Raw genomic sequence first — 25,404 nt, forward strand, 5'->3', positions numbered from 1 at the left:
ATTTCTCTAAAGAAGATATACAAATGGCCAAGACATACATGAAAAAGTGTTCAACACCACTAACCATGAGAGAAATGCAAATCAAAACCACAATGAGGTATCACCCTACATCCACTGGGATGGCTACTACTAAAAAACAAACAAACAGAAAGTAAGTGTTGGTGAGGATGTGGTTAAACTGGAATCCCTGTGTGCCACTGGTAGAACTGTAAAATGGTGCAGCCAAATGGAAAACAGTATGCCAGTTCCTCAAAAAAATTAAAAATAGAACCACCACACAGTCGAGCGATCCCACTGCTGTGGATAGATCCAAAGAATGGAAAGCAGAGTCTTGAAGAGATGTTTGAATACCTATGTTCATAGCAGCAGCAGCATTATTCACAACGGCCAAGAGATGGAAGCAACTCAAAACTCCCTGGGCCTCCAGCATGTAGACTATAAATTGTGGGACTTCTCAGCCTCCATGAGCCAATCCTTCATAATAAATCATATACACACACACACACACACACACACACACGTATGAATATATATATTCATAATAAATCATATATACATACACACACACACACACACACACACACACACATACACACACGTATGTATCTCCTATTGGTTCTGCTTCTCTGGAGAACTCCAATACACACACCCACTCTAAGAACTGTGTCTCAAACTTTAAGCTTATAAATCACCTAGGAATCTTATTAAAATGAAATTTTTATTCAGTAAGTATGAGGTGGGCCATTTTTAACAAGCTCCCAGGGAATGCAGATGCCCCTGGTCCTGGCTGGTGAGTCACAATGACTGGCATGGTGTGGTGTCCTTTAAGCATTCGCTATTCAAAGGTCACATTTTATCCATCTGCTTACTCCCCAAAGTGAACAAATGTTAAAGGAAGTGAAGAAACACTGCCTGTTTTCAGATCAGCATTACTTATATTAAACCAAGGAGGAGGTCATACTTCCTGTTTTAAGCTAAGCAATCCAATTTTTATCATACGCATTAAAACCCAGAATGATTGAAACTTAATGAACTAAGACAATAAGGACTACTGACAACATGTAGAAGTTAGAGTAGTTTAAAAGCTTTTTTTAAAAATGAGACCTGAAGAGAAAACTGTATCTGGTGACAGAAAGTTTCAATAAAAGGACAACATGGATTATCACCCAGACTTTAAATCACGGAAGAGAAAGGTTTCTAACCAATGTTGGCTCACCTTTTTGCACAAATTCACACTTTATATTACACTAAAACTAGTCCATGTGCAATATAACTGTTTCATAAATAGTGAATTAAAAGTCTAACAATCAATGAACTTCATTATGCAAACCTACGCAGCAACACTTATATCCCTGGATCCAGCTGCTGTATTTACAATTATATTTAAGTAGGAAAAGCAAAAGCTTTTCTTTATGAAAGAAGCCTCAGGATGCCAAAGACAACTTGTCTCAGAAAGTTCCACACCTATCTGTTAACCACACAAGCCTCCAGTTTCAAATCCTTGTTGAATTCAAACCTGTACAAATGTCACTGCAAAGATACATGGCCTGATGCAACAGATGACATCAGCTGGAGTGCTTACAGGTCCATCAATCTTCTGCATAAACCTTGACCTTAACAACAAACACGGTGTCACAGTCTTCTTTGTATTCATACATTAAGCAAACCTGGACATGAGAACTAATAAAACTTCCTAAGTCTCTCCCTCCCTCAAGATTTATAACTTAGTACTGAACTGACTAGGTTAGATGCCCTGCTAATTACCACCATTATGCTCACTACACCTATTAAAAGAGTAATTTGTAGCACTCATTTGTAGCAATCTAATTATTTTAAAGGGGGGAGTTCTCACTCACTTAACTTGGCCCTCCGTGAGGGCAAACTCATCTGTCTTCATCACCTGCTGCAGCCCAGCACCTGGCAGGGCACCAATAATCACTGATAGGTTAGGTGGTAGAAGGAATGAAGAAATGAATGAATGATGTCTAAAACATAGTAGATATCCCCACAAAATGTTCACTGAATTAAAAAGAAAGGCTTGTTTTCTTATTTCTTTGTTTGTTACCAGATATATAAACTGTATGTGATAAAAATCCTAAACTCAAGCATACACTGCAAACTCAGCTTTTAATAAAGCTCACCTCTAGGAGAGATGAGGCAATTTTCACAGCAGTGTCACCAGCAGCAGTATCTAAGGCAGCTGTGACTGGCACTTAACCCAGTGTGTTCCTTTCTACTCTCCTTATTAATTTACTTTCCTCTTCTGCACCATCACAGTGCCTACCAGCACATCCACTGATGATAAAGAGTGCTAAAGAGATGGTAGTTCTTGTTCTAGAACACAGGGTTTCTTCTCTAGAAGCCTCACCATTACTCAGTATCTCCAGGGGCTCCTCCGAACGGTCTCCCTGTCTTTCCTCCTTTTCCTCAGCATCTTCACTGGACTTTGACAGCCGTTTTCTCAGCGACATCTTCTCTTCACCCACCATTGTGTCGCCTACGAAAGAAGACACACAGCTTTTAACTAAGTATCTGGCTTAGGCAAATTTCACCACAGCACCATATTCAGGGCAAGAGGAAACGATATACTCTCTTCCTTTTGTTTTACTTTAGTCATGTTTAAGCATTTTCTGAGTACAAGATACTATAACAAGTATGAAGAAATAGTCCCTATAAAGTAATTAGCTGGTTTCAAAACATAGCCCCACTCTTAAAGGGTAAGTCAGTCAATGAAAAACAAAGTACATGAAAAATGAAGAATTAAATAAAAGGTAGATACAAAGGTGTCACAAGCTAGAGCACAATCAACATGTCAGGTCAATGGTAAAGACAATACATACCTCAAGTTCAGAGACAGCAGAGATCACTGAGAGATGTAAAGGTTTCACAGAAAAGATATGTGAACTGAGTCTTACAGGAGGGGAACAGAGCCCCCCGTGGGCGAGAACGGGTGAAAATAAGGTCCTCGTAAGCCTGTTCCGGGGACCGTGACTGATCAGACTACTTCACTAGAGGACAAGAAACAAGTCTTTCGCTGAGTATCTACTAACGGCCAAGACTCTAGTGGTGCTTTAAGCTTTCTCATCTGATCTTCATAATTCTGCAAACAAGATGTTATTACTCCCAGTTCACATATGAGAAAAAGTAAGGCTCCAGGAAGTTGCTGTCAATGCCCCACACACACACACCAGGAGCACACCACTGGTTGAACAAGTCGAGTTAACCAGGAACGCACATCATGGGAAACTGGAGGGCATCCCAGTAAAAGATATTAGAAATGACTTATTCAGGGTTTGGGATTTGGCTAAGTGATCTTAGGGGGAAAGTCCAAAAGTCCAAAAGCAGCAAGGGTTCACTCTGCATCGGGTGCTGTCAGCGAGGGAGGACAGTTCGATGACGGGGTACGCCAACAGTCCTCTATGGGGAGGCAGACAGAGGGAGGCTGATGCTGTAATTGGTAAAGCAGCAACGATCCTTCCCAGTAGCCTGGAGGGGGGGATGTTGGATGTTGGATATTTTGTGACTTGGACGATGTTCATGTTTTATCTGTCTTCAGATGTGATTACGTCATGCTCTTACTCTTGTCTTGATCCATCATGGTCACAAGATGGCCTTGTCTGATGCTGATGTTCTGTGAAACCATCTGCGTTCCACAGAAGAACACCCAAAGACCTAGCTGCGCCAGGCCAGCTCACAGCAACCCAAGGCCCGGCTGATGGGGCAAGCGCGGCCCGAGGATGTCAAGGGCTGCTTCTCCCCATGCAGCAACTTGCCCGAGACCACACAGGGCCAGAGTTGAACCTCAGTCAGATCCAAACTGCAAACACCACCCCCCACTGGGATTTTTTTCTTAAGTTGATAACAGAGAAACATGATGAGGGAAAAAGATTAAAAAAAAAAAAAAAGAGCTGGAGTCAAACTATAAAGGCCTCACAAATTAGGACTTTTTCCAGCTAGGCAGTGGTGAGCACTGAAAACTATGCTCAAAATCAAATTTCAGGCAGATCAACACCAAGACAGTACAAAGTTTACTCCAAAGCAGTGTTTTTACTATGTATGAAGTTGTCATCAGTCTGAAACAAAAAGAAAAATAATGAAGTACTCACTAGACTATTTTTAAATTCTAAGATTATGGTCTTTCTAACCATTTATGTTAAGACTTCCTTTTCTGTATGAAACAGAAGTCATGGTGAGTTTAATTGTTTTCTGAAATATCACTGCTTGGCAAAGTAAATATCTGACAGATCTAGATCAGTTTCCTTCTATTTTTTTCTTTCTTCTTTTTTTTTTTTTTTGCATTTTCATATTCTTTTTCATTATAGGTAGAAGTACCTTTGAAGTATAGTCAGTTTACAATGTTGTGTCAATTTCTGGTGTACAGCACAATACTTCAGTCATATAGGTACATACATATATTCATTTTCATATCCTTTTAACCATAAGTTACTGCAAGATATTGAATATAGCTCCCTGTGTATAAACTTGTTTATCTATTTTATATACAGTAGTTAGTATCTGCAAATCTCGAACTCCTAATTTATCCATTCCCACCTTCCTACTTTTTTCTGAAATGAAACAAATGAAACAGAATTAAGAAACAGCGGGCAAATATATCAAGTAGACATTTTTAGGAGACCGGTAAGACCCAATCAAGAAGAAGGACCTAGGAAGGAGGTCAGAGCAACTGATAAATCTGAAAGTCATTTGTGCAACATGACAGAGGAAGCCAGAACAACACCTAATTCTCCAACAGAAAAGACAGGAGAAGTGAAAACTGACAACTAAACTCTGGGGGATGCCCTCAAGAAAGACATGGAGCAGTAGAAAAGAAATCAGGGAAGAAACAGAGAAAGATACAAAAAGAACCAAGATGTTTCAAAACGGGGGACACAACACAGGAGACAACAATGTGGAATTAGAAGCAGGGACTCTGCTTCTGACTGCTTATGTGCTTTACGTTATCATGTATTTTAATCTCAATATAATCTTTAACGTAGGTACTACTATTTCATTCCCCCAATATTGTCTTTGGTCACCATGTCTTCCTTATGCTCCTTCCCGTCTCCAGAAGGCCGTTTCTCCCCTGTTCTTTCTTTGTCTGGCTAATCTGACTCACGCTTCAAAGAAGAGTCAATGCAGCAGCAGTAATAATGACAACAGTTTTGACTTAATGGGTGGCTGTTATGTACCTACTACACATGGCGCTGCTAAGTCCTTTACATTTTCTTATTCAATCTTTACAACCTTGGAAGATAGGTACTAAGCCATTTTGCAAGTGAGAAAAATTTAGCTTGGGGGGGGGGGATTTAATTTGCCCCAGATCGTATAATTCTCCAACTGCAGAACTGGGTGGGATTCAAAACCAGTAACTGCTGGATTCCACAGCCTCACCTGTGATCACCAGATCGCCCCGACCTGCCTCCTCTGCTAAGGTTTCTTTGACCACCGTCTCTCATCTCACCTGCCTCTGTGGCCCACTGCCCCTGCACCCAGCCACACTACCACACTCAGTGAGTCGTACTGTCTGCCTCTTACACTAAGCAGAAGCTTCTTGAAGACAGGGACTACACAGTATTTTCTCTTTGAACTCCCCCAATCTAGTGGGGAGTATCTGGAGCATCACAGGCATGTATCAGTACAGAAAGCAAATGGATCCGTTAGCACCACAACCAGTTACGCTGACTAATACGATACAGTTCTCTAACCTTAGAGAATCAAGAGGAAAATATGTGCTAGAAGGATGCCAATGAGCTTCATACCTTGTACTCAACAATATAACTACAACAATTGCTCTAAGTGGGGATGGGGGTCCCCTAGACTCCTGAGGGTACTCAAAAACAACTTCAACTATTTCAATAAATGAAATAAAAAATTGTATGTTTATCATATAAGCAAGCAATACAGGCTCACTAAAACAATGTTATTTTGTTTTTGGCTGAGACTTATCAACTCAGTGAGAAATCAGTTATCTTACACTGATTAAAAGGTAAAAAAATAATAATTAAAAAAAAAAAAACCTCAATAAACCAAGCCCGACAGACAAATAAATGCTGTTAAACAGGCCAAAAGTGAAGGGGGAAAAAAAAAAAAAAAGCAAGCCTGGGTACCCTGTAGAAGAATAAAAAAACTTACAGGAGTCCTTGGTGATGAGATTAGAAACCACTAACCCAGCCTAGAGAGTAAAGCCTGACTTCAACAGCTGAAGCACAGGTACTGAGTTTGCACAATTACACGGCCATAGATTCATCGACATGTCAGAGGTGAGCCAAAGAAAACGCTATCCTTTCATTAAAAAAAAAGAAGTCTTTATCTTTCAGTCCATACTAATATCTTTGGCCTCAATTTCCTCCACTTAGCAGGAAGAGAGAACCATAACACAGCGGGGAAGTACAAGATTTGGAATCAGAACACCAAGAGATAAGTTTATCTCTGCTCCATCATATTGCATCCCTGGGTAAATCCTCCAACCCCTGAATCTCTTTCTTCATACAGAAAATTAAAGACACTATGGCACAGAGTTACCACAAAAAAAGAAAAGAAAAGAAAGATAATACACACTAGGGTGCAAAACATTTTATTATTAACAGCCAGGTTTAAAAAATTAACTAAGTGACCTGGCCCCTACACATCTACCTCCCGTATGCTAAACAACCCCGTCAAACAGAAAGTCGTGTCATCCCTCAAATGCTACCTGTGTTTGCTCTTCCGACGTGCCAGCTGAGGGTAAATAAAGTGCCACGGTTATGTACTTCCGCAAGTGCAGCTCAAACACCACGTGGCTTCCAGGAAAATATTAACAAATGTTTACTGTTGTCATACACACAGATGTTAGAAAGGATAACTGTTACTTAAAATACTTCACCTCAACCTTGACCAAACCCTCAGATCGTGTAAACCATCAGATTGGGAGATGATGCCTGGATGGAGCTTCTCCTGCCATGCGTGTCAGCTAACAGCACACGGCTGTCATGGCAGAAAATGGAGGGAAATTATAGTAACGCTCAGTTCAACCGCTCCTTCTCTGCAGAGGGATCACTTTGGCCTCTGTGTGAAGAGCAGACCTTAACGAAGTCAAGAGCGTAAGCAAGGGGCTGCACTCCTGCGATCATCCCTGTGAGATGAAGGAGAGCTGAACTTTCTGACCACTCATCTAACCCAGGACTGTCAATCCACCCCCTTACCAATCTAGACACTAGCAAGGCGAGTTACTTTAGCTGCTCAAAGTCAAAAATTCAAGCTGTAATTAATGCTAAATGGCTTCTAGGTGCTGACGTGGATCAATGCCCTTATACGTGAGGTGTGCCATGGTGTTTTCTTGCCCTCCCATTAAGACAGGAGAGGGGAGTTATTATCCTCATTTCCTATTACTTCTGGGTCCTGTTCCTCCGTCCCTTCCTTAAACACCTCCGCCAGGTTATTACCCCTGCTACTTCTCCTTGTTGTAAGTACGCACTGTCTTCCTGCCACTCCCCGCGTTCACTAAGGATGTGAACCCCACTCACTCCCCCTCTTCCCCCACCACTAATTCTTCCATACTTCTTTCACTTCCATCTTTCACATCCAGGTACACAGACCCATCGAAAACTCTGGCCTCCAAGCTCCTTGACTTTTTCCTGACTCCAACAAGCTGTCCTTATGCCCCAGTCACATCTTCCCCTAGAACTTAATGTCACAAATAACTGCACCACGTCCATAATTCTGATTTCCCGCAGCTAACCCCCTGATTACCACCAGTTCACTTACTGTGGTATCTCCACACCAATTACTATGACATCTCCACACCAGTTCTTTAATATCCTTCTCTCCTTACCAGGCCCAGACTTACCCGGGCTCCGGACTCCTAACCAAAGGCCTACCTGATACCTTTATGTAGGTAGATGTCTTACAGGCATCTCAAACTTCACATGACCAAAACTCAACTACTGATGTTTCCTCCAACTCCATTCTTCTGTCTTTCCCAACTCAGTTAATGGGACTAGCAGTCAGACTGCCCAGATTAAAAGACCAAAAAACCTAGGAGTTATATTTGATTCTTTACTTTCCCTTAACCAATCCAACAGCAAGTTCATTTTACTCTGCCTTCAAAATACATATCCAATTCTAACGTCTTCTTAACACATGTACCACCTTCACTGCAGTCTCAGCTACCGTCACCTCTCACTGTTGCAGCTTGACTATTCTTTCTTCATTTCTCCATCCTGGTCTACTTTTTCAGAGCCCAGGTTAATCCTTTTGAAGGTCTTTGCTCTTTCCTGTATCTGGACCCAGATACCCTCAAGGACTTCCCCTTCACCTCATGCAGGTTCTCTGCTCAAACATCCCCTTCCCAGGGACTCCTGAGTCTACCCCAAGTGACATAAACACTCTCACACCCTGTTACTCTCTCATCCCTCACCCTGCTCTGTCTTTCTTCAGAGCACTAATTACCCAATACACTGTGCTGTTGACTGCTCTCTACCCCACAAGACTGTAACCCCCATGAAACATAGAATTTTGTCTCATTCACCATTTTACCCAAGAATCTAGAACTGTGCCTGGAACAGTCTGTGCTTAATACACATTTGCTGAATGAATGAATAGCTATCAAGCATTTTCACTCACATTAAGGAAATAAAACAACTGCCCTCCATGTGTTCACGAAACAATCAAGAGGGTATTATGAGAGCTGGAACTGATGTTTACTTTTATTTCTAGCTTTACCTGTTAACACTAAAAGATAAACACAGAACCTAGTTTGGGGTTTAAGTTGTATGGCTGTACATAGAAATGATCTGTTCTAGAGTTTTAAGACTTTTTCATCCACATCCGTCATTCCAGACCCAATGGGCTAAGAGGCTTTGAAAGACAACTTGCTAACAATTTCATGCCCTTTACTACACTAGAAAATCTCTCAAACTTGAGAGACTGTTTTCCTGAAACAATTCAAATAATTAAAATAAACATTATTAGAATGGTCAGTAAGTTCCCTTTAATTAATAAGTACTTACCATTTGCTATACTTTCTGATAAGACCTCTGTGTACGTTACCTTCTTTACATCAAACAGCAGCCCTGTTAGGTAAATAATTCTGTCCCCATTTTCAAACAGAAAAACGCAATGACAGCCAGAAGCACAATTATAGATGGCAGTAAAGAAAACTTTAAAAGTAGGAATCAACTTTAAAAAAGAGAGAGAGCAAAACCAGGTCTTTCCATGTAGAGCCAAAGGGCTTACGTTTCTTATGACTCCCCAGTGTATCATTGTATTAAAGCAGACCTTAACCTTGGCTGAAGTTCATGCTTTAATGACCCTGGCACATCTTTTAAAAGGCTACAGTAGCGGGGAGGGTATAGCTCAAGTGGTAAAGCGCATGCTTAGCATGCATGAGGTCTGGGTTCAATCCCCAGTACCTCCTCCAAAAACAAATAAATAAACCTAATTACCTCCCCACCCCCTAAAACAAAGGCCACAGTAGTTTAAACACAGAAGGCATGGAAGAAAAATTTTAATTTGCATTGAAAAAAACTTTTCAGTTCTGACACTTAGAAAGTATGTGCCAATTATCTGAAAATTCACATTTACTGAGCATCTCTTTCTATAATGATGTTAGATATAAATAATACAGAGGTCTACAGGTCTACCCCATTACATTGTTCACACACAATGTTTCTAGAGAAGGCATAACTCATAAAAAAGAATAAAATAATGCCATTTGCAGCAATATGGGTGGACCTGAAGAAGTGGGCCAGAAAGAGAAAGAAAAATACATATAACATCATTTATACGAAGACTCTAAAAAAAAAAAAAAAGGACACAAATGGACTAATTATTATTTTGATTTGAATATGTGAATATGTGTGAGTACATCCGAATGTCCTTTATGATTGGATTATCGCATTCTGTTGATTCTTACTTTGTAGTTGGCTTATTCCTTTGATAACTATGTAAGTTTAAAAAGCTAAAGATATAATCTGTTCTTAGAAACAATAATTAGTACATATACAAAAACTAAAAAAAAAGTGCAGTATACTGTATATATGTATTTACATGCAATATAATGTATATGTGCAGTTGAACTATAATAATTCTATATAATAAAATTGGAAAAAAAATTGAGAGAAGGCATACTAACCATTTAGAACAAGTCCTCATGAGGTGACATTAGAGCCAGACTTCAAAGAAGGACAAGTTTGCTAGGTATCAAAACAGAATCAGGGGAAGAGCACTCTAAAACACATGCACAAGTACAGACCTTGGTGACAGATCCACTGTTTCAAACATTCCATTGAGGTCTACTACCCGCCAGGCCCTGGGTTACAAAGATGACAAAACAATCTGTGCCCCGGGGGAGTGAACATCTCGTGGGCAAAACATATAAAAACATGATTGTAACATATAAAAACATGATTATAGCATATATAAACAAAATTATAACACCAAGAAGTATTACAGAACAGTAACTGAGATACGTAAGAGTATGAAGGGACTACAGGCCTGGTGCCCAACAGAGTTAAGGTGCAATTAGGAAAGGTTTCCTCAAGTAGGTAAAAATCTAGGTTAAACCTTGAAGGAAGGGAAGGAACAAGGCTGGAGCACAGGGCACACCGAAGGGCAGGGACAAAAGGCCAAGGGCCCTCAAGGGCAATTCGAAGGAGTCTGGAACTTAACACACAAACGAGGACTTGATAGAGGTTTTTAAACAAGAGGGTGACTTGATATTTGTCTGACTTGGCATCTTCCTTTTAGTAAGAGAACTCAGGCAACAATGTGGAGGATGTGCTAGATAAAGGATGTGGCAGTGATGGGGCCCTGGGCAGGCCATCCCAAAATATGCCTCAATGGTATACTGATTATTTTGAAGCAGGATATAAACCTCCCACATAAAAGGTGCCCTCCCTGTACCGGGAGGGAGAAAGACATCCTTATCACCAGAGGTGGGAATTCAGGGCCCAGAAGCCTATCTAAGGAAACCCTTGCCACCTCTTTACTAACTCGACACCCAAGCCCAAACGTTGCTAAAGTTGTCTTCTAATTAAGCACACAAACCTAAGTTTCTTTGTCCTGTCAGTTCCTCTCGAACTTATTGATGGTCTAAAATGTGTAAAAGCTGCTGACTTTAGCCACTTACTAGCTCCATTTCTATGAGACCTCCATGCACACAAAATAAATAAAATGTTTTCTTTTTCTCCTGTTACTCTGCCTTTCGTCAATTTTATTATTAGTCCAGCCACAAGAACTCAAGAAGGGCAGAGAAGGAAATTTCACCCCCCACCCCGGACCACAGGGAGAACAATGAGCTCACACAAAAATTGACAAAGGCCTAAAGAAAAGCTCCAATGACATGTGTCTATTAAATGAACAAATGATTTCATGAAGAGACTGGGGAGATCAGATATATTTACAAACATTAAGTGGAAGCATCTATGAGATATCCAGGTGGCTACATCCGGAAGGCAGTTGGAAATACAGATCCCATGTGAGTTTCCTAACTAAGTCTGTCAGTGTGCCATTAAGGTAAGAAGAGAAAGGAGTAAAGTTCAATATGACGTGCCTGTGGGTCAGCCAGGTGATGAGGGCCCACAGACAGACGACTACTATACAAGTCTGGACTGAAGAGAGAGATCTGGGACTCATCAGAGTACAGGCAGCAGCTAAGGCCAAGAGCAGGAAAAAATACCTCAGGGAGACTGTAAATCAAGAAAAGAGATTACCTAGGAAATAATCAAGCTAACGTTTACCTAGTACTTACTTGGGCTCATTTAATCTTCACAACAACCTATGCAGCAGACACTATTATCTCATTTTATAGGTGTTTTAGTGACTTTTCCCAACATTACAAGGCAATTACAAAATGTTTTGTTTTTTTTTTTTTAATGCATGGCCTAAGAGAGATCAGAGGAGAACCAGGAGCAAGTAATGTTCCAAATCAAGTTAGAGGATTCAAGAGGTAACCCATGGTCAGTATCACAGAAAATTCAGACAGGACCAAAATTAGAGGAGGAGGAAAAAGAGGGTGAGACATGGAATATTTCACAATATGGAGACATTAATATCTTCAATTTACTTGCACAGCTAAATTTCAGGAAGAAAGACAAAGAAATATATTGGACTGGGTTGCAAAATGAGTTAAGGAAGTGAAAAATCATGATCATAAGACCAGTCTCCCAAGAGGTCCAGCAAAAAAGGACCCAAGCACTAACATTTACCAAATGAGTAACATTTACAGTGCCGGGATCCAGGGTCGGTGCATCACATACCTCATTTATCATTTCCATTTTAACAGATCCAAGAGATTGGGAAATACTATGAAACGTGTTCAAGGTCACAGCCAGTAAGTAGTAGTGCAAACATTTACACCCAAGGTGACATAAAGCTGACTAGCTAGTTATTTTAAAAAACACAGAACGTTGAACAGTTACTTCTTAAGAATCCAATCCAAACCATTGGTTTTGAAATGTTCAGTGTAGTAGTACTGCCTTAAGAAATTTGCCTTAAGAAAGCAAAAGAAAAAAAAAAAAAAATTGGATCGAGAAACAAATGAACCATGTTGGAAAGAAGTGTCCACTTTAGCCTGCCTGCAGTGTTCCTATTAATAAAGCTTTCAAAAGAACCTATTAATCTGTAAAACAAGGAGACACTGAACCTCTACTCTAGGTGAAGAACTTTGCTATAACACTCCCAGGTTCAGCTGTTTGTGGGGGAGTGGAGAGAACAATTGTAGATACATTTAACAGTCCAAAACATAAACTTTCTCCCTCTTCCTTTCAAAGGTTTGTCATAGTGAAACCCTGCTATCAAATAACTAGGTCATTAAGACAATTAGCAAAACTAAAAGAATACAAATTCTCATTTCCATCTGTATGGTCAGTATAATCATTTATCCCATGTAATAAATTCCGAAAATAAATTTCATTAACGGTCCTGTGTTAAAACCTTTTTCTACTTCCTTCCCAAAGGAAACAGGTAATCTTCCTTATAACAGTTTCCATTCAAAAGTTCCCTCCTCTGTCGAACTCACTCACTCATTCTTTCGTTGTGCCAGGTGCTGGACCAGAATCTGAGAATTAAGATCTAAATAAGATGGACTAGACCAGCCTTCATGAAATGTCCATGCTAATAGAGCAAACAAAGCATCTAAGTAACGAATGCAGCTAATCAAACTGATGATTAACTGGAGTTGAGGGGAAAAAAGAGCGAATTAGAGGTGGAGGAAACCTCTAAAGACCAGGAGATAAGACAGTAAAGAGAACAAAAATAAAATCAGTGTGGCTTGAGCCCAGGGAGCCAAGAGAACAGTGGCCCAAACTGAACTGGAGATAAGAATGGCAGCAGTGTTCTGATCTTTATGTGAAATCTTTGAAAGTTCTCAGCACAGTGGTGCAATGAGACACATGCATTTTTAAATGATTACTCCTGAATGTATCAGAGCTCTCCTCAAAATCCTCTCATGCCTAAACAACACACAAACTTCCCTAACAAGCCATTAATCGATATCGCCCAACTTAAAGCGAAGAAAAAAAGAATGTTTCAAGTTGAATCCTACTCAAGGGAAAGGCAAGTACTCTGGAAAAACAAACAAACAAAAAAAGTAGTTTAAACAGACAGCAGACACAAATGTTAAATGACCAATAAACTTTATAAATATGGAGAATAGAGTTTATAGTTGTTCCTCACTTAAAAATAACGTCTAAATACATATATATATATATATATATATATATATATAATGTAAACTGCACGTCTATTAACATTTAAGAACTACAGAAACTTAATTACATCCTAATATTTCAAAATAAGAGCTTGATTAAAGGCTTTGGTACTAAGATGTCGATGTCTTGAAGTACCACCTATCACTTCATAATTTTTTTCCTAAAATCAATTAGAAGCTGACTTCCTGGGTGCATTTTCGGTTTCGCTTTTTAGGAATAAAATATCTTCTAATTCTTAAGTTTCTTTACTACTAGCTTGAGAGATGTCACAGGATTTAGGAGACACGAAACAAACCTCCAAGGTTTAAAAGGTTGCCGGCCACCGGGTACCGGAACGTAACTTTCCCGCCTGCCCCATCCCCCAAACTGCCCTAGACTCGCGCAGCCTCCCCCTCCCCCGGCTCCAGGCCGCCTCCTCGGCCCCTACGCCCGGGACCAGGCCAGGCCCGCCGGGCCGGATTTGCAGCCGCCACTTCTCTCCCCTTCCTCCGCGGCAGAGGCGGATGGACGCAGGCGGGAAAGGAGGAGAGGACAGGGGAGCATGGACATTACCTGGGGCCCGAGCCCGGCAGCTGGGGCCTCAGCAAGGAGGGCAACGCCGACAAGCCGTCACAGCGCGGCTGGCGGGAAGGTCAGCTCCCGGCCGCTCTCCGGACTCCCCACGCCAGCAACGCAGCCAGCCCCACTGCAGACGAAGATAAAGCGCCCGACTTCCCGGCCCCTCCGACCCCGCCCCGCAGCCCGCTACGCAGCGTCATGCGAGCGGCCAGCGCCGGCTCAGGATTTCATTGGTGGTCCCGGAGGCCGCCAGGCTCCGCCCACCGCCCCCTGCCGCCCCGCCCCTTCCCGGAGCGCGGGTCCCAGGGTTAGAACCATCAGATCGCGTGGCCCCCTGCGAGGGAAGCTTCGCGTTAGCACTTCTTGACACCTCCGGCAGCTCTCGTTCCATTTCTGCCCCAGCGATCCAATATGCGGCAGAAATGGGACCGACACAACTTGCCGCTGGTCCGAAAAAAGGCACCCTGCATTGTCGCACAGTACTGGCGAGTCTGGTGCCTCTTCTGGAGACTTGCGGAATCCACCTTTGGACCGTGGATCATTGCAGTTTGAACCAATCCTCTAGGAAAACTAGAAGCACTAGCCAGAAGCATTTGTCATGGGATGCTTTAATGCTTTGTAAACTCCTGTGTCCTTCGGCGAATTAGATAAGGAGACCATAAGATAAGTGAAATAACAGGGCAATTAACTAAAATAAAACTTCACAAGCAAGGAAAAAATAATGACGCAGAGACTTAGGACACATTAGATACAACAGTTAGACTGTATCTGTTTAGATCGCGTAGATTTTATGAGGGCAAAGATGCAGGTAAACTTAGAGTAGAAGTAGGCGAAAGCAATGAGCAGTAGACTAAAGGCCCCCATTCATAGCCTGCAAAGCAGTGCAAGCCAACCTGGCCTGCGTCATCACTCCAACCCTACAGCAAACAGGTTGAAATGGCCACCTGTGACCCAGAATGGATCAAGTTTACCCAACTGACTACTCTCTGTGGACCTTTGAACAAGGAGGATTTGTATACATCCCCTGGCTGCCCAGGGTAGCCAGCACTGCTCACCCCCAAAGCAGAACCTGCCTCAGCATTCAGTCAACTCAGGACTGGAAGTCATAGGCAGACCCAATCAGTTTGCCTCTTCTTCAATTGTGATTACTAATTCTGCCAACTAGATGACAATAGGATCTGGTAGATCCCAATGACTCTTGTCCTTCACCTCTCCCCTCCCACTAGCAATAAGAACACAGGGACTCATTTCTTTGAGACTTTGTTGGCCACTATATATATATACATACCAAAAACATTCTTGTCTTTTCCTTTGTTTCATTTACTCATTCAAAACATACTGTGTTTTGTGTTCTTGGTGCTGAGGATAAAGGAGTGAATATAACAGAAGAAGCCCGGCACTTAGATGCTTATGTTTCTAATGGAAAAGACAAATTAAAAAAAAAAAGATAATCGCAGATGGTGATAAAGTGTTAAGAAAACAAAACAGAATGGTCAAGGAAGGACTTTTTGAGAAGATGATCTGAACTAAGACTTAAATGAGGAGGAGACAGCTATGCCAATTATGGGGAAGAGGAGCATTCTAGACAGAGGACTATGGGTGTGAAAGTGCTGATGCTGAACAACTTTGGCTTGTTTGAGGAACAGAAGACCAGGATGCTTGAAGCATCTTATTTGGGGGTGGGTATGAAATTGAGGTTCGCATGTTAAGCAGAAGAATAATCATGTTGTTAAGTTTGGATTTTTTGGTTGTTAAGTTTTGTCTTTTTTTTTAAGTCAATTTATTTTGTGGAGAATGACTTGGAGGGGGCTAGAAATGGAACACAGAGAAGCCAGAGAATGATTGGAAGCTATTGGACAGGTCTATGGGATCTGTGATGGTGACCTGAGTTGGAGTGGTTGCTATAGAAATTGAAGGATCTCAGGATATTTTCCTGAGGTGCAGGTGTGAAGAAAGGTAGTAAATAAGGTGACTCCCAGGTGGTTTTTTTAAAGCAAGTGGGATGGTGGCAATCCCATTTAGTTCAAAGAGGGAGGAGAAGACCGTTTAACATGACTAGGGGGACCTTGAAAGCCTCTGCCCAAACTCCAAGCCTCTCCTACCATGCCACTCAATCCTTAGGACCAAGCCGTGATTAAATGTGAATGTTGACTTCATCACATTCCAAAAACCATGTGTACAGAACTTGTGTTAGTTGCTAGGGATATAAATATGAATAAGAACAACTGTCTATTGGGGAGATTAATAAGAACTCAATCATTTCAAGACAATAGGACAAGTGTTATAATAAAAAGAGGTAACAAAAGTGCCTACCTTATAGGGTCATTGTAAGGTTGAAATGAGGTAATGCCTGCTAAGCTCCAAGTACAAACACTGGCATACGGAAGTGCTCAATAAATATTAGTAGTCATTTTACACTTTGTTACACTGACATTTATCATTGTTGTCGATGTTGTTATCTTCTAGATGCAGTGGGAGCAGATGGAATGATGTCACAGCCCACTATTCTAGGACAAGAAAGGTTGGATTGGAGGAAGTTTAACTGATTCCAGCTTTCTGAAACAGTAGGCAGAGGAGTTTAGTAGGCAGGCAAGGAAGGAGGGACAGCCCAAGCAAGAGAAAAACAAGGTCAAAGGCCAACAAGACGAGAGGGAGTCAGAACTATCTAGGAGACAGGAAGGTAGATGAGTATGGTTGAACTGTAGGTTTCATACTGAGAAGCAGCAAGAGATAAAGTTGGTGTCAGGGCTCAAGAAGTTTGTAGACCACGGTGAGAGAGTCTAACTCAGACTCCCAAGGACAGTGGGGAGTCAGTGAAGTTAAGTAAGGAAGAGTCATGAATTAGGAGACTGTACTAAATGAAATGCAACTAGAGGTCAAGAAATCAACAAAAAGGGCATTTCAGCAATATACGTGAGAAAGAACTGCCTAAACTAGGGCAGTAGCGAGTGGGATGGAAGGAAGGGGGCATATGTGAGAGAGATTTAAAGAGATGATTGATAGAATTAGAGAGTGTCTGGATGTGATGGTTGAGGATGTATCTAGTATTTCGGGCTCAGCAGGCTGAGTGGCTCGAGTTAATGGGGACTGAAGTAAGAACATGTATCCTGGAGGAGGAAGAATAAGCTTTACTCGGGTTAATATCTAAGCTGAACTCCACCTTCAACTGAGACCTAAAGGAACCAAACAAGAAGCAATCAAATTGTGTTTAGTTTTATAAGGAGCCAGAAAGGGAAACTGAATAGACCCCAAATCAAGTTTTAAAATACAAACTTCTCAGTTCTTCAAAGGGTCATATGTCCCTTAGTAATACCAAAAAAGCAATAAATCTTTATCCCACTTCAAGTAGGCATAATTCCTCCACTGGTACTCAGGCATAGCAAAAATAGACTCATCTGGAGTTTAGGTTTTGTGACTAAGCACAATGAGGCAAGAGTATAAATCAAGACAACCTTGATTGGTATGTCCCCGAAAACTCTGGGAGAGCTGGACTCCTCTCTTGTTTATATATTCAGAAGCACCTAGCACAGTATGTAAGAGCTACCTGATAAATACATCTTATGAGTTAATGAGGCCAGCTGAAACATAAGATTGTGGGGAGATCCCAAGCTAAAAAGAGGTCAGACACAACTTCATTCCTTCTCTTAGTGATTCAGTTATCTTGCATGCTGTCATCACTTGTTTTTCTACAAATAGATTTCTTCACATACAAGGGAGAGCACCGTCTATCCCTGTTAAGTAGACTGCAGCTTGCCCCCATAGATTGTCTCCAGCTCAAAGTACATTTTAGGCACTGCCATAGATGTAATCATTGTTCAGGTAATATACATACATGAGAAAACACCCTCAAGAGTTCCTAAATCACTAGATGATTTTTGTAAATCTCACTGGAGTTAAGTTGGTATAAATCTAAAGAAGATTCTGATCAGTGAAGACAATATGGTAAGCTCTAGAGAAACCGCTAAAAAAAGAACTCCAAAAAATATAGTGAAAAAAATCATTAAAAGAATTTAAGTGTTACACTAGGAAATAGTTTCTTAATGGAAAAAAAAAAAGTAGAGTAAGAAGAGAAGAAAACCAAAACAAAATGACATAGAGAACAAAATTTTAAATGGCAGACAGATTTGACTATATCAATAAAAATAACATTAAGTATGAATGACTTGAACAATCAGACTACATTAATAAGTAATATCCAGCTATATGGTATCTATAGAAGCACAGTTTAGATTCAAAGACACACATAGGTTGAAATTAAAAGAATGGAAAAGGATGTATCAAGCAAAAAGCAACCGTAAGAAAGCTGGAGTGACTGTATTAATATCAGACAAAACAGACTTTAAGGCAAAAATGTTTAAGAGCTATAACCATTTTGCAAAACAGTCTAGCAGTTAAACACAGAATTACCATACGACCCAGCAATTCCACTGCTATGTATATACCCAAGGGAAACAGGTCCACACAAAAACCTATACAAAAATGTTTATAGCAGCATTATTCATAACTTTCTCCAAAAGGTGGAAACTATCTAAATATCTGTCAACATTTAGAATGAACAAATAAAATGAATGAATAAATAAAATGTGATATATTCATATCATGGAATATTATTCATCTATAAAAGGAAATGAAGTACTGATGTACGTTTCAATATGGATGAAACTTTAAAATATTATACTAAGGGGAAATAAGACTGTCATTGAAGACTATATATTATATGGTTCTATTCATGTGAAATGTATGGAATAGGTAAATCCATAGAGACAGAAAGTAGGTTGGTGGTTACCTAGAGCTGGCAGAATTGGGTGGAAATTGGAAGTGACTAGTAAGAGTTACAGTTTCTCTTTGGGGTGATGAAAGTGTTCCAATAGTAATTGTAGTTATGGTTACACAACTCTGTGATGTGAGTACACTGAAAACCATTGAATTGTTCACTTTAAATGGGTGAATTGTATGGTATGTGAATTATATCTCAATAAAGTTATTTTAAAATAAAGGTAAAATTAATATAGAGGTCTGAATGGTGGTTACCTTTTACTGAGTTATCAATTGAGAAAAGACTTAAAATATTGGCACTCATTAATTATATTTTATTTTCCACTTAACTTTAATAGAATCTTTTATAAGTTTAACTTTTATAACATACAGTAAAATAATTTTTATTTTATATTTCCTATACGTACTTTAATAAAAATATATTCAACACACTCAATTTTCATACACTTTAAATTCTACTGTGTTTTATGTACTAACACTTTAGATCATTACTGTAGATGGAACACAAATAAGTGAACATCTTAATGATTTTGTTGATGATGGCAAGATAAAAGTTATGGAATAAATATATGACAATATATGAATTACATATATTTCAATTTTGTTCCCCATCTGAATATCATTAGATGATCAGCCAAAAATCTAGATACATGCAATAATACTTAAATTATCATTTTTGACATTTTACTTCTCTTTCAGACACGTAAAAAATATAGTTTCCTGTATGTTTTCCCATTTGATTGTTATAAAGGTTTATTTGTTGCAATAAGAAGATATATTTCACTTGATAGTTGTGTTAACTTGATTTATCACTTTTAAAGACTTAAATATAAAGCACATGGGCCTTAATTTATTCTTTTGTCCTCAATGCCACAAATGTTACAGGTGGGCCTACATATAGTATGTGTGTCCTGCTCGTTTATAGTTATCTATATCCTTTTTAGCCACTTGTTTCAACTTCCAACATATACACACAAATACAAACATACACACACACACACACACACAAATTCTTTACAACAGAGATGGTCTTGACTCCCCTGTGTAGTGTCTATCACAGTGATTGCAGGCATCAATAAATAGGTTTTGAATTTAATTGAATCACACATATAGGAAGTGGGAGGTAAGGTGTCCAGAAATGATTTAAGAAATTCAGGACAGAGAGGTGTGAAGAGTCAAGTCTTTTGCCCTGAAGACGTACAAAGCATAAGCAAGAGAGAGCTAGTTTAGTGACGCTAATTTGCGTCACTAACGTACAGTTTATGTAGGTTAGAGGTTCACTGACTTAGGTCCACTGGACCATGTGTGGTGATGAGACATGTGTCTTTTTGATATGTTGTTTAAGAAGGACGAGTAGGAGGACATTAACGTTCATACTCAAGGATAAAAAGCCATTCTCTAAAACCATGTAGGATCCTCTCTGCAATGTTCTAACAATCTACCTTTTATTTCCACTGGAGTCTAACTCTGTAGAAACTACCAGTAAAAAAAGAAATCAAGTTATAATTGTGGTTGTTTAGCAATATAATAAATAGTCATCTGTCAGAAATTTGACTAAGACTTCCTAAAAGGTTTTCAGGGCTGAAAAGGTTTTAAATAAAAAAAAAAAAAAAAAGAAAAGAAACAATGAATTTCACCAAACAGGTATCAGCTGGAAACAATTGCCTTTATTGGCTGAGTTCTTACAACTGCAGGGTCAATATGAAACAATGGATCCAGGTATCCACATTTCAGATCAAAAGGCAAACTTGAACAAATATTGGAGGATTGTCTCCCTTCTGTGGGAACACAGAATGTAGATCAAAAGAGTGCTGATTCATGGCAAGAACCAGTTGGCTCATCACCTCCTCCATTTTATCAAGTAAATTTTGTGACAGATTTGGCAGGAGCAAAAGCATGGAAGTCAGAAGACACAGGAAGTGTTCAGGAAATAATGAGTAATCAAGTTGGCCAAGAGAGCCACGGCTTCTCAAAATACTTCTGCCAAATAGCTCCTTACAGGGAAAGAATAAACTTGAATGCCCCACTCATTTAAGCATTTGTCCCCATATTCCCACTCAATGTCTTTGAAGTCTCATATTTTATTTTCAAAATGAATGCCAATTTTGCATATCAGTCTCTCATATCAATGGTATTATGTAAAAATAATGTTTTAAAGATCTGTCATCAGTGGAAAAAAATAAGTTTCCTATTTCTAAGCTTGGCTAATATACTTTCTTGGAAAAGTAGGTTCAATATACATGTGGCAAAGCCCTTTTTTACAAATGCATTTTTTTAAATTTTGTGAGAATTGTCATGAATATATACATATATTTTAAAGATTATTATTAATCAACCCTAATTCAAATTCAAAACCTAATAAGCTGTTTATTATTAAACTGAACACTAAATAACTACCACTAAACTGAAGAAATAGAACATCCCAGAACCTTAAAGCCCCCAGTATGGTCCTCCTAGATTGTTCTCCTCTGCTTGTCTTCTCTCCCAGAAACCACTGTCTTGACTTTTATGTTATTCATTCCTTTGTTTTTCAATATAATTTACTAGTTGACCATAAATGTAGATATTCTTAAACAAAACAAACAAACAAAAATATATATATAGAGTCCATGCCAAACCTTTCAAGTCGCCCACAAGGGACCAAGAGGAGGGCACTGGAGTCAAGAGCAGGACACTGGGTGACAAAGCAGGGCACTGAGCATGATCCCTGCACACAGCACCACCAGGGGCTTGGGTGGACCACCCAAGCCTCCCTCTTCTCCAGCCCAACCCTGGTTAGCAAGAGCTTGAGAAAAACCCTTCAAACCATTATACAGTTAAGCAGATACAAACACCATTACAGATATCAGACAGTCACCAATGATGACAATAAGGTCCTGGATGGTTCCAGAGAGATCCCAAGAAGAGGCCCTGAGACAACATGAAAAGTGACTCCAGCAAGCTATCAGCGGCCCCAACCCCTAGATGTCCCACTGAAACTAAAAGAATGATGCGAGAGCTGCCCAGCCAAGCCCTTTCCAATCTGCTGATCCCTAGAAACTGTACAGTGTTATTTTAAGTCACTAAATTTGAGGTGGCTTGTACACAACTACAAGACACTAGAAAAATGCCAAATTGTTTTCCAAAGTAGTTGTACCAACTTTAGATGGTAGTGAATGGCAGCACCTGTTGCTCTATGTCTTCATCATCCCTAATGTTTTTCCTGTCTGTTACACATGATATGAAATACGATTATGGTTTTAGATTGAATTTCTCTCTTTACCAGGGACTTGGTGCATGTTCATGTATTTAGTGGCCATTTGTGCTTTTATCTTTTTAATATCAAGTCTTTTGCTTGTATTTCCATTAGATTTTCTTCATAGAATTTAAAAATATTTTGAGTACTAATACTTGGTCAATCATATACATTACAAAATCTCTTCTAGGTTGTTTATTGCCTTTTCCACTCTTTTTATGGCGTATTTTGATGGACAGAAAGTAGCAATATCTTCTTTTCTGGTCTGAGCTTTTTCTGTCTTAAATTCTTCTACCATAGGATCACAGAGAAGGTCTCCTATAATTTATTTTGGAAGTTTTGGAAGTTTTGTTTTTCACATTTAAGTCTTTAATCATCCACTTGGAATTTATTTTTGTTTGATACAAGGCAGAATTTTTAAATAGGTCCAGTTGAGCATCTTCTCTCAACTGAAAGCTCTGCTGTATATCAAGTTCCTATACCTTGCATCCTATGTTTCTATATCCTGTATCCTATGGTCTGTTTCTCTGCTTTCTTTTCAGATCTGCTGGCTCATTTATTAATTGTTTTACCAACACCACATTGTTTCAATGATTACAACTGAACAATAAGATTTTTTTTTAATCTAGTAGGGCATGACCCTATTGCCTGATTTTTCCTTTTTAAGAATAGGCTCTGTCTCCCTATTTATTTAGTCTTCCTTAATGTCTTTCAGTAAACTTTTATAAATTTCTCTAAGATCTTGTACATTTTTGCTGGATATTTTCCTGAATAATTAACACCTTTTGTTGCTACAATACGGCTATCATTTTAAAATAAATGTTCTTATTTGTTGCTCGTATAATCTTATAACCAGAAATCTTACTCATTGCTCTCATTAACATTGTTCATAGATTCTTTTTTGTTTTTTCAAGTAGAATATCATCATCACCAAAGAATTACAGAGTCATAGCTTCCTCTCAAATTCTTTCCTTGCCTTGCCTATTACGCTGGCTAAGGCCTATAAAATAATGGTGAGTAGATTGGGGAAAGTGGATATTTCTGTCTTTTCTTGGTTTTAAAGAGAATGCTTTTAATGTTTTTCACCACTAAACATAATGTTTAGGGTATTTTGAGACTAGTTTTATCAGATTTAGAAATCCTATTCTATTAATAATGAAAAGCTTATTTTTTACATATCTAGGTAATTATATGGTTATTGTTATGTGGTTCCTTACCTCCAAGATGGCCCCAAATGATTCTCACCTCCTGAATACCTCTTGGTATTCACTCTCTTAGGTGATTCCTTTCACATTGTACCAGAGATGATCTGTATAATCAATAGAACAGGAGCAGAGGTGATAAAATGTCATTAGAATAGGTTATAAAAGATATGACATAAGGTTACAGAGGATCATGAGACTACTATGAAAAATTATATGCCAATAAAATGGACAATATAGAGGAAATGGACAAATTCCTAGAAATGTATAATCTCCCAAGACTGAACCAGGAAGAAATAGAAAATATGAACAGACCAATTATCAACAATAAAATTCAATCAGTGGGGAAAAAAACCACACAAAACTCCCAATGAACAAAAGTCCAGGACTAGATGGCTTCACAGGGGAATTCTACCAAACATTTAAAGAATAGTTAATGTCTATTCTTCTCAAACTATTACAGAAAAGTGCAAAGGAAGGAACATTTCCAAACTCATTCTACAAGGCCAGCATCACTGTGATACCAAAACCAGACAAAGATATGACACTCACACCCAAATTACAGGTCGATATCACTAATGAACACAGATGCAAAAATCCTCAACAAAATATTAGCAAACAGAATCCAACAATACATCAAAAGGATTGTACAACAAGATCAAATGGGATTTAGCCTAGGGATGCAAGCATGGTTCAATAGCCACAAATCAATCAATGTGATACACCACATTTAAAAAATTGAAGAATTAAAAACCATATAATCATCTTAATAGATGCAGAAAAAGCTTTTGAAAAAAGTTCAATATCCATTTATGATGAAAACTCTCATCAAAGTGGGTACGGAGGAGGCATACCTCAATGTAATAAAGGCCATGTATGATAAGCCCATAGTTAACATATTCAGTGATGAAAAGCTGAAAGCATTTCCCCTAGGATCAGGAACAAGACAAAGATGCCCACTCTCACCACTTTTATTCAACATGGTATTCAAGTCCTAGCCACAGCAATCAGAAAAGAAAAAGTAATAAAAGGAATCTGAATTGTAAAAGAAGTAAAACTGTCACTGTTTGAGATGACATGATACTCTACATTGAAAATCCTAAAGATTCCACCAAAAAAACTGCTAAAGCTCATCAATGTATTTGGGAAGGTTGCAGGATACAAAATTAACATACATAAATCTGTTGCATTTCTATACAGACCAACAACAGACTTTCAGAAAGAGAAATTAAGAAAATAATCCCCTTTACCATCACATCAAAAAGATTAAAATACTTAGGAATAAACCTGCTTAAGGAAGTAAAAGACCTGTACTCAGAAAACTGTAAGACACCGACGAAAGAAATAGAAGACAACACAAACAGATGAAAAGATATACTGTGTGGAAAAATTAATATTATTAAAATGACTATAATACCCAAAGTAGTCTATAGATTCAATGCAATCCCTATCAAAATACCAAAGACATTTTTCATAGAACTAGAACAAATAATTTCAAAATTTGTATAAAGACACAAAAGACCCCAAGTAGCCAATCTGAGAAACAACAGAGCTGGAGGAATCACACTCCCTGACTTCAGACTATACTACAAAACTACAGTAATCAAAACAGTACAGCACTGGCACAAAAACAGACACATAGCTCAATGGAACAGAATAAAAGCCCAGAAATAAACCTACATACTTATGGTCAATAAATCTATGACAAAGGAGGCAAGAATATACAATAAGAAAAAGACAGACTCTCCAGTATATGGTGCTGGGAAAACTGGACAGCTATGTGTAAAACAATGAAATTAGAACATTTTCTCACACCATATACAAAAATAAACTCAAAATGGATTACTGATCTAAATGTAAGACCCAAAACCATAAAAATCCTAGAAGAGACCATAGGCAGAACATTCTTTTTTTTTCTTAGCTTTTTTTAAATGGATTTCCTGGA

General features: G+C 39.0%; 1 protein-coding gene across 1 annotated transcript in view; it reads right to left on the minus strand.

Moving 5' to 3' along the window:
* Positions 1-14,394, minus strand: part of SOAT1 (sterol O-acyltransferase 1) — a 58,650-nt gene extending 44,256 nt beyond the window's left edge. Inside the window, exons 1-2 of the mRNA XM_032463649.1 lie at positions 14,241-14,394; positions 2,369-2,497 (exon numbers count right to left, since the gene is read on the minus strand). Coding sequence (XP_032319540.1) covers positions 2,369-2,489 — 121 coding nt within the window. The 5' untranslated portion in view covers positions 2,490-2,497; positions 14,241-14,394. The remainder of the gene's footprint in view (positions 1-2,368; positions 2,498-14,240) is intronic.
* Between the last annotated feature and the right edge of the window lie 11,010 nt (positions 14,395-25,404).

Source organism: Camelus ferus, chromosome 21 (genome assembly GCF_009834535.1).
Source record: "Camelus ferus isolate YT-003-E chromosome 21, BCGSAC_Cfer_1.0, whole genome shotgun sequence".
Classification (NCBI taxonomy): Eukaryota; Metazoa; Chordata; class Mammalia; order Artiodactyla; family Camelidae; genus Camelus; species Camelus ferus.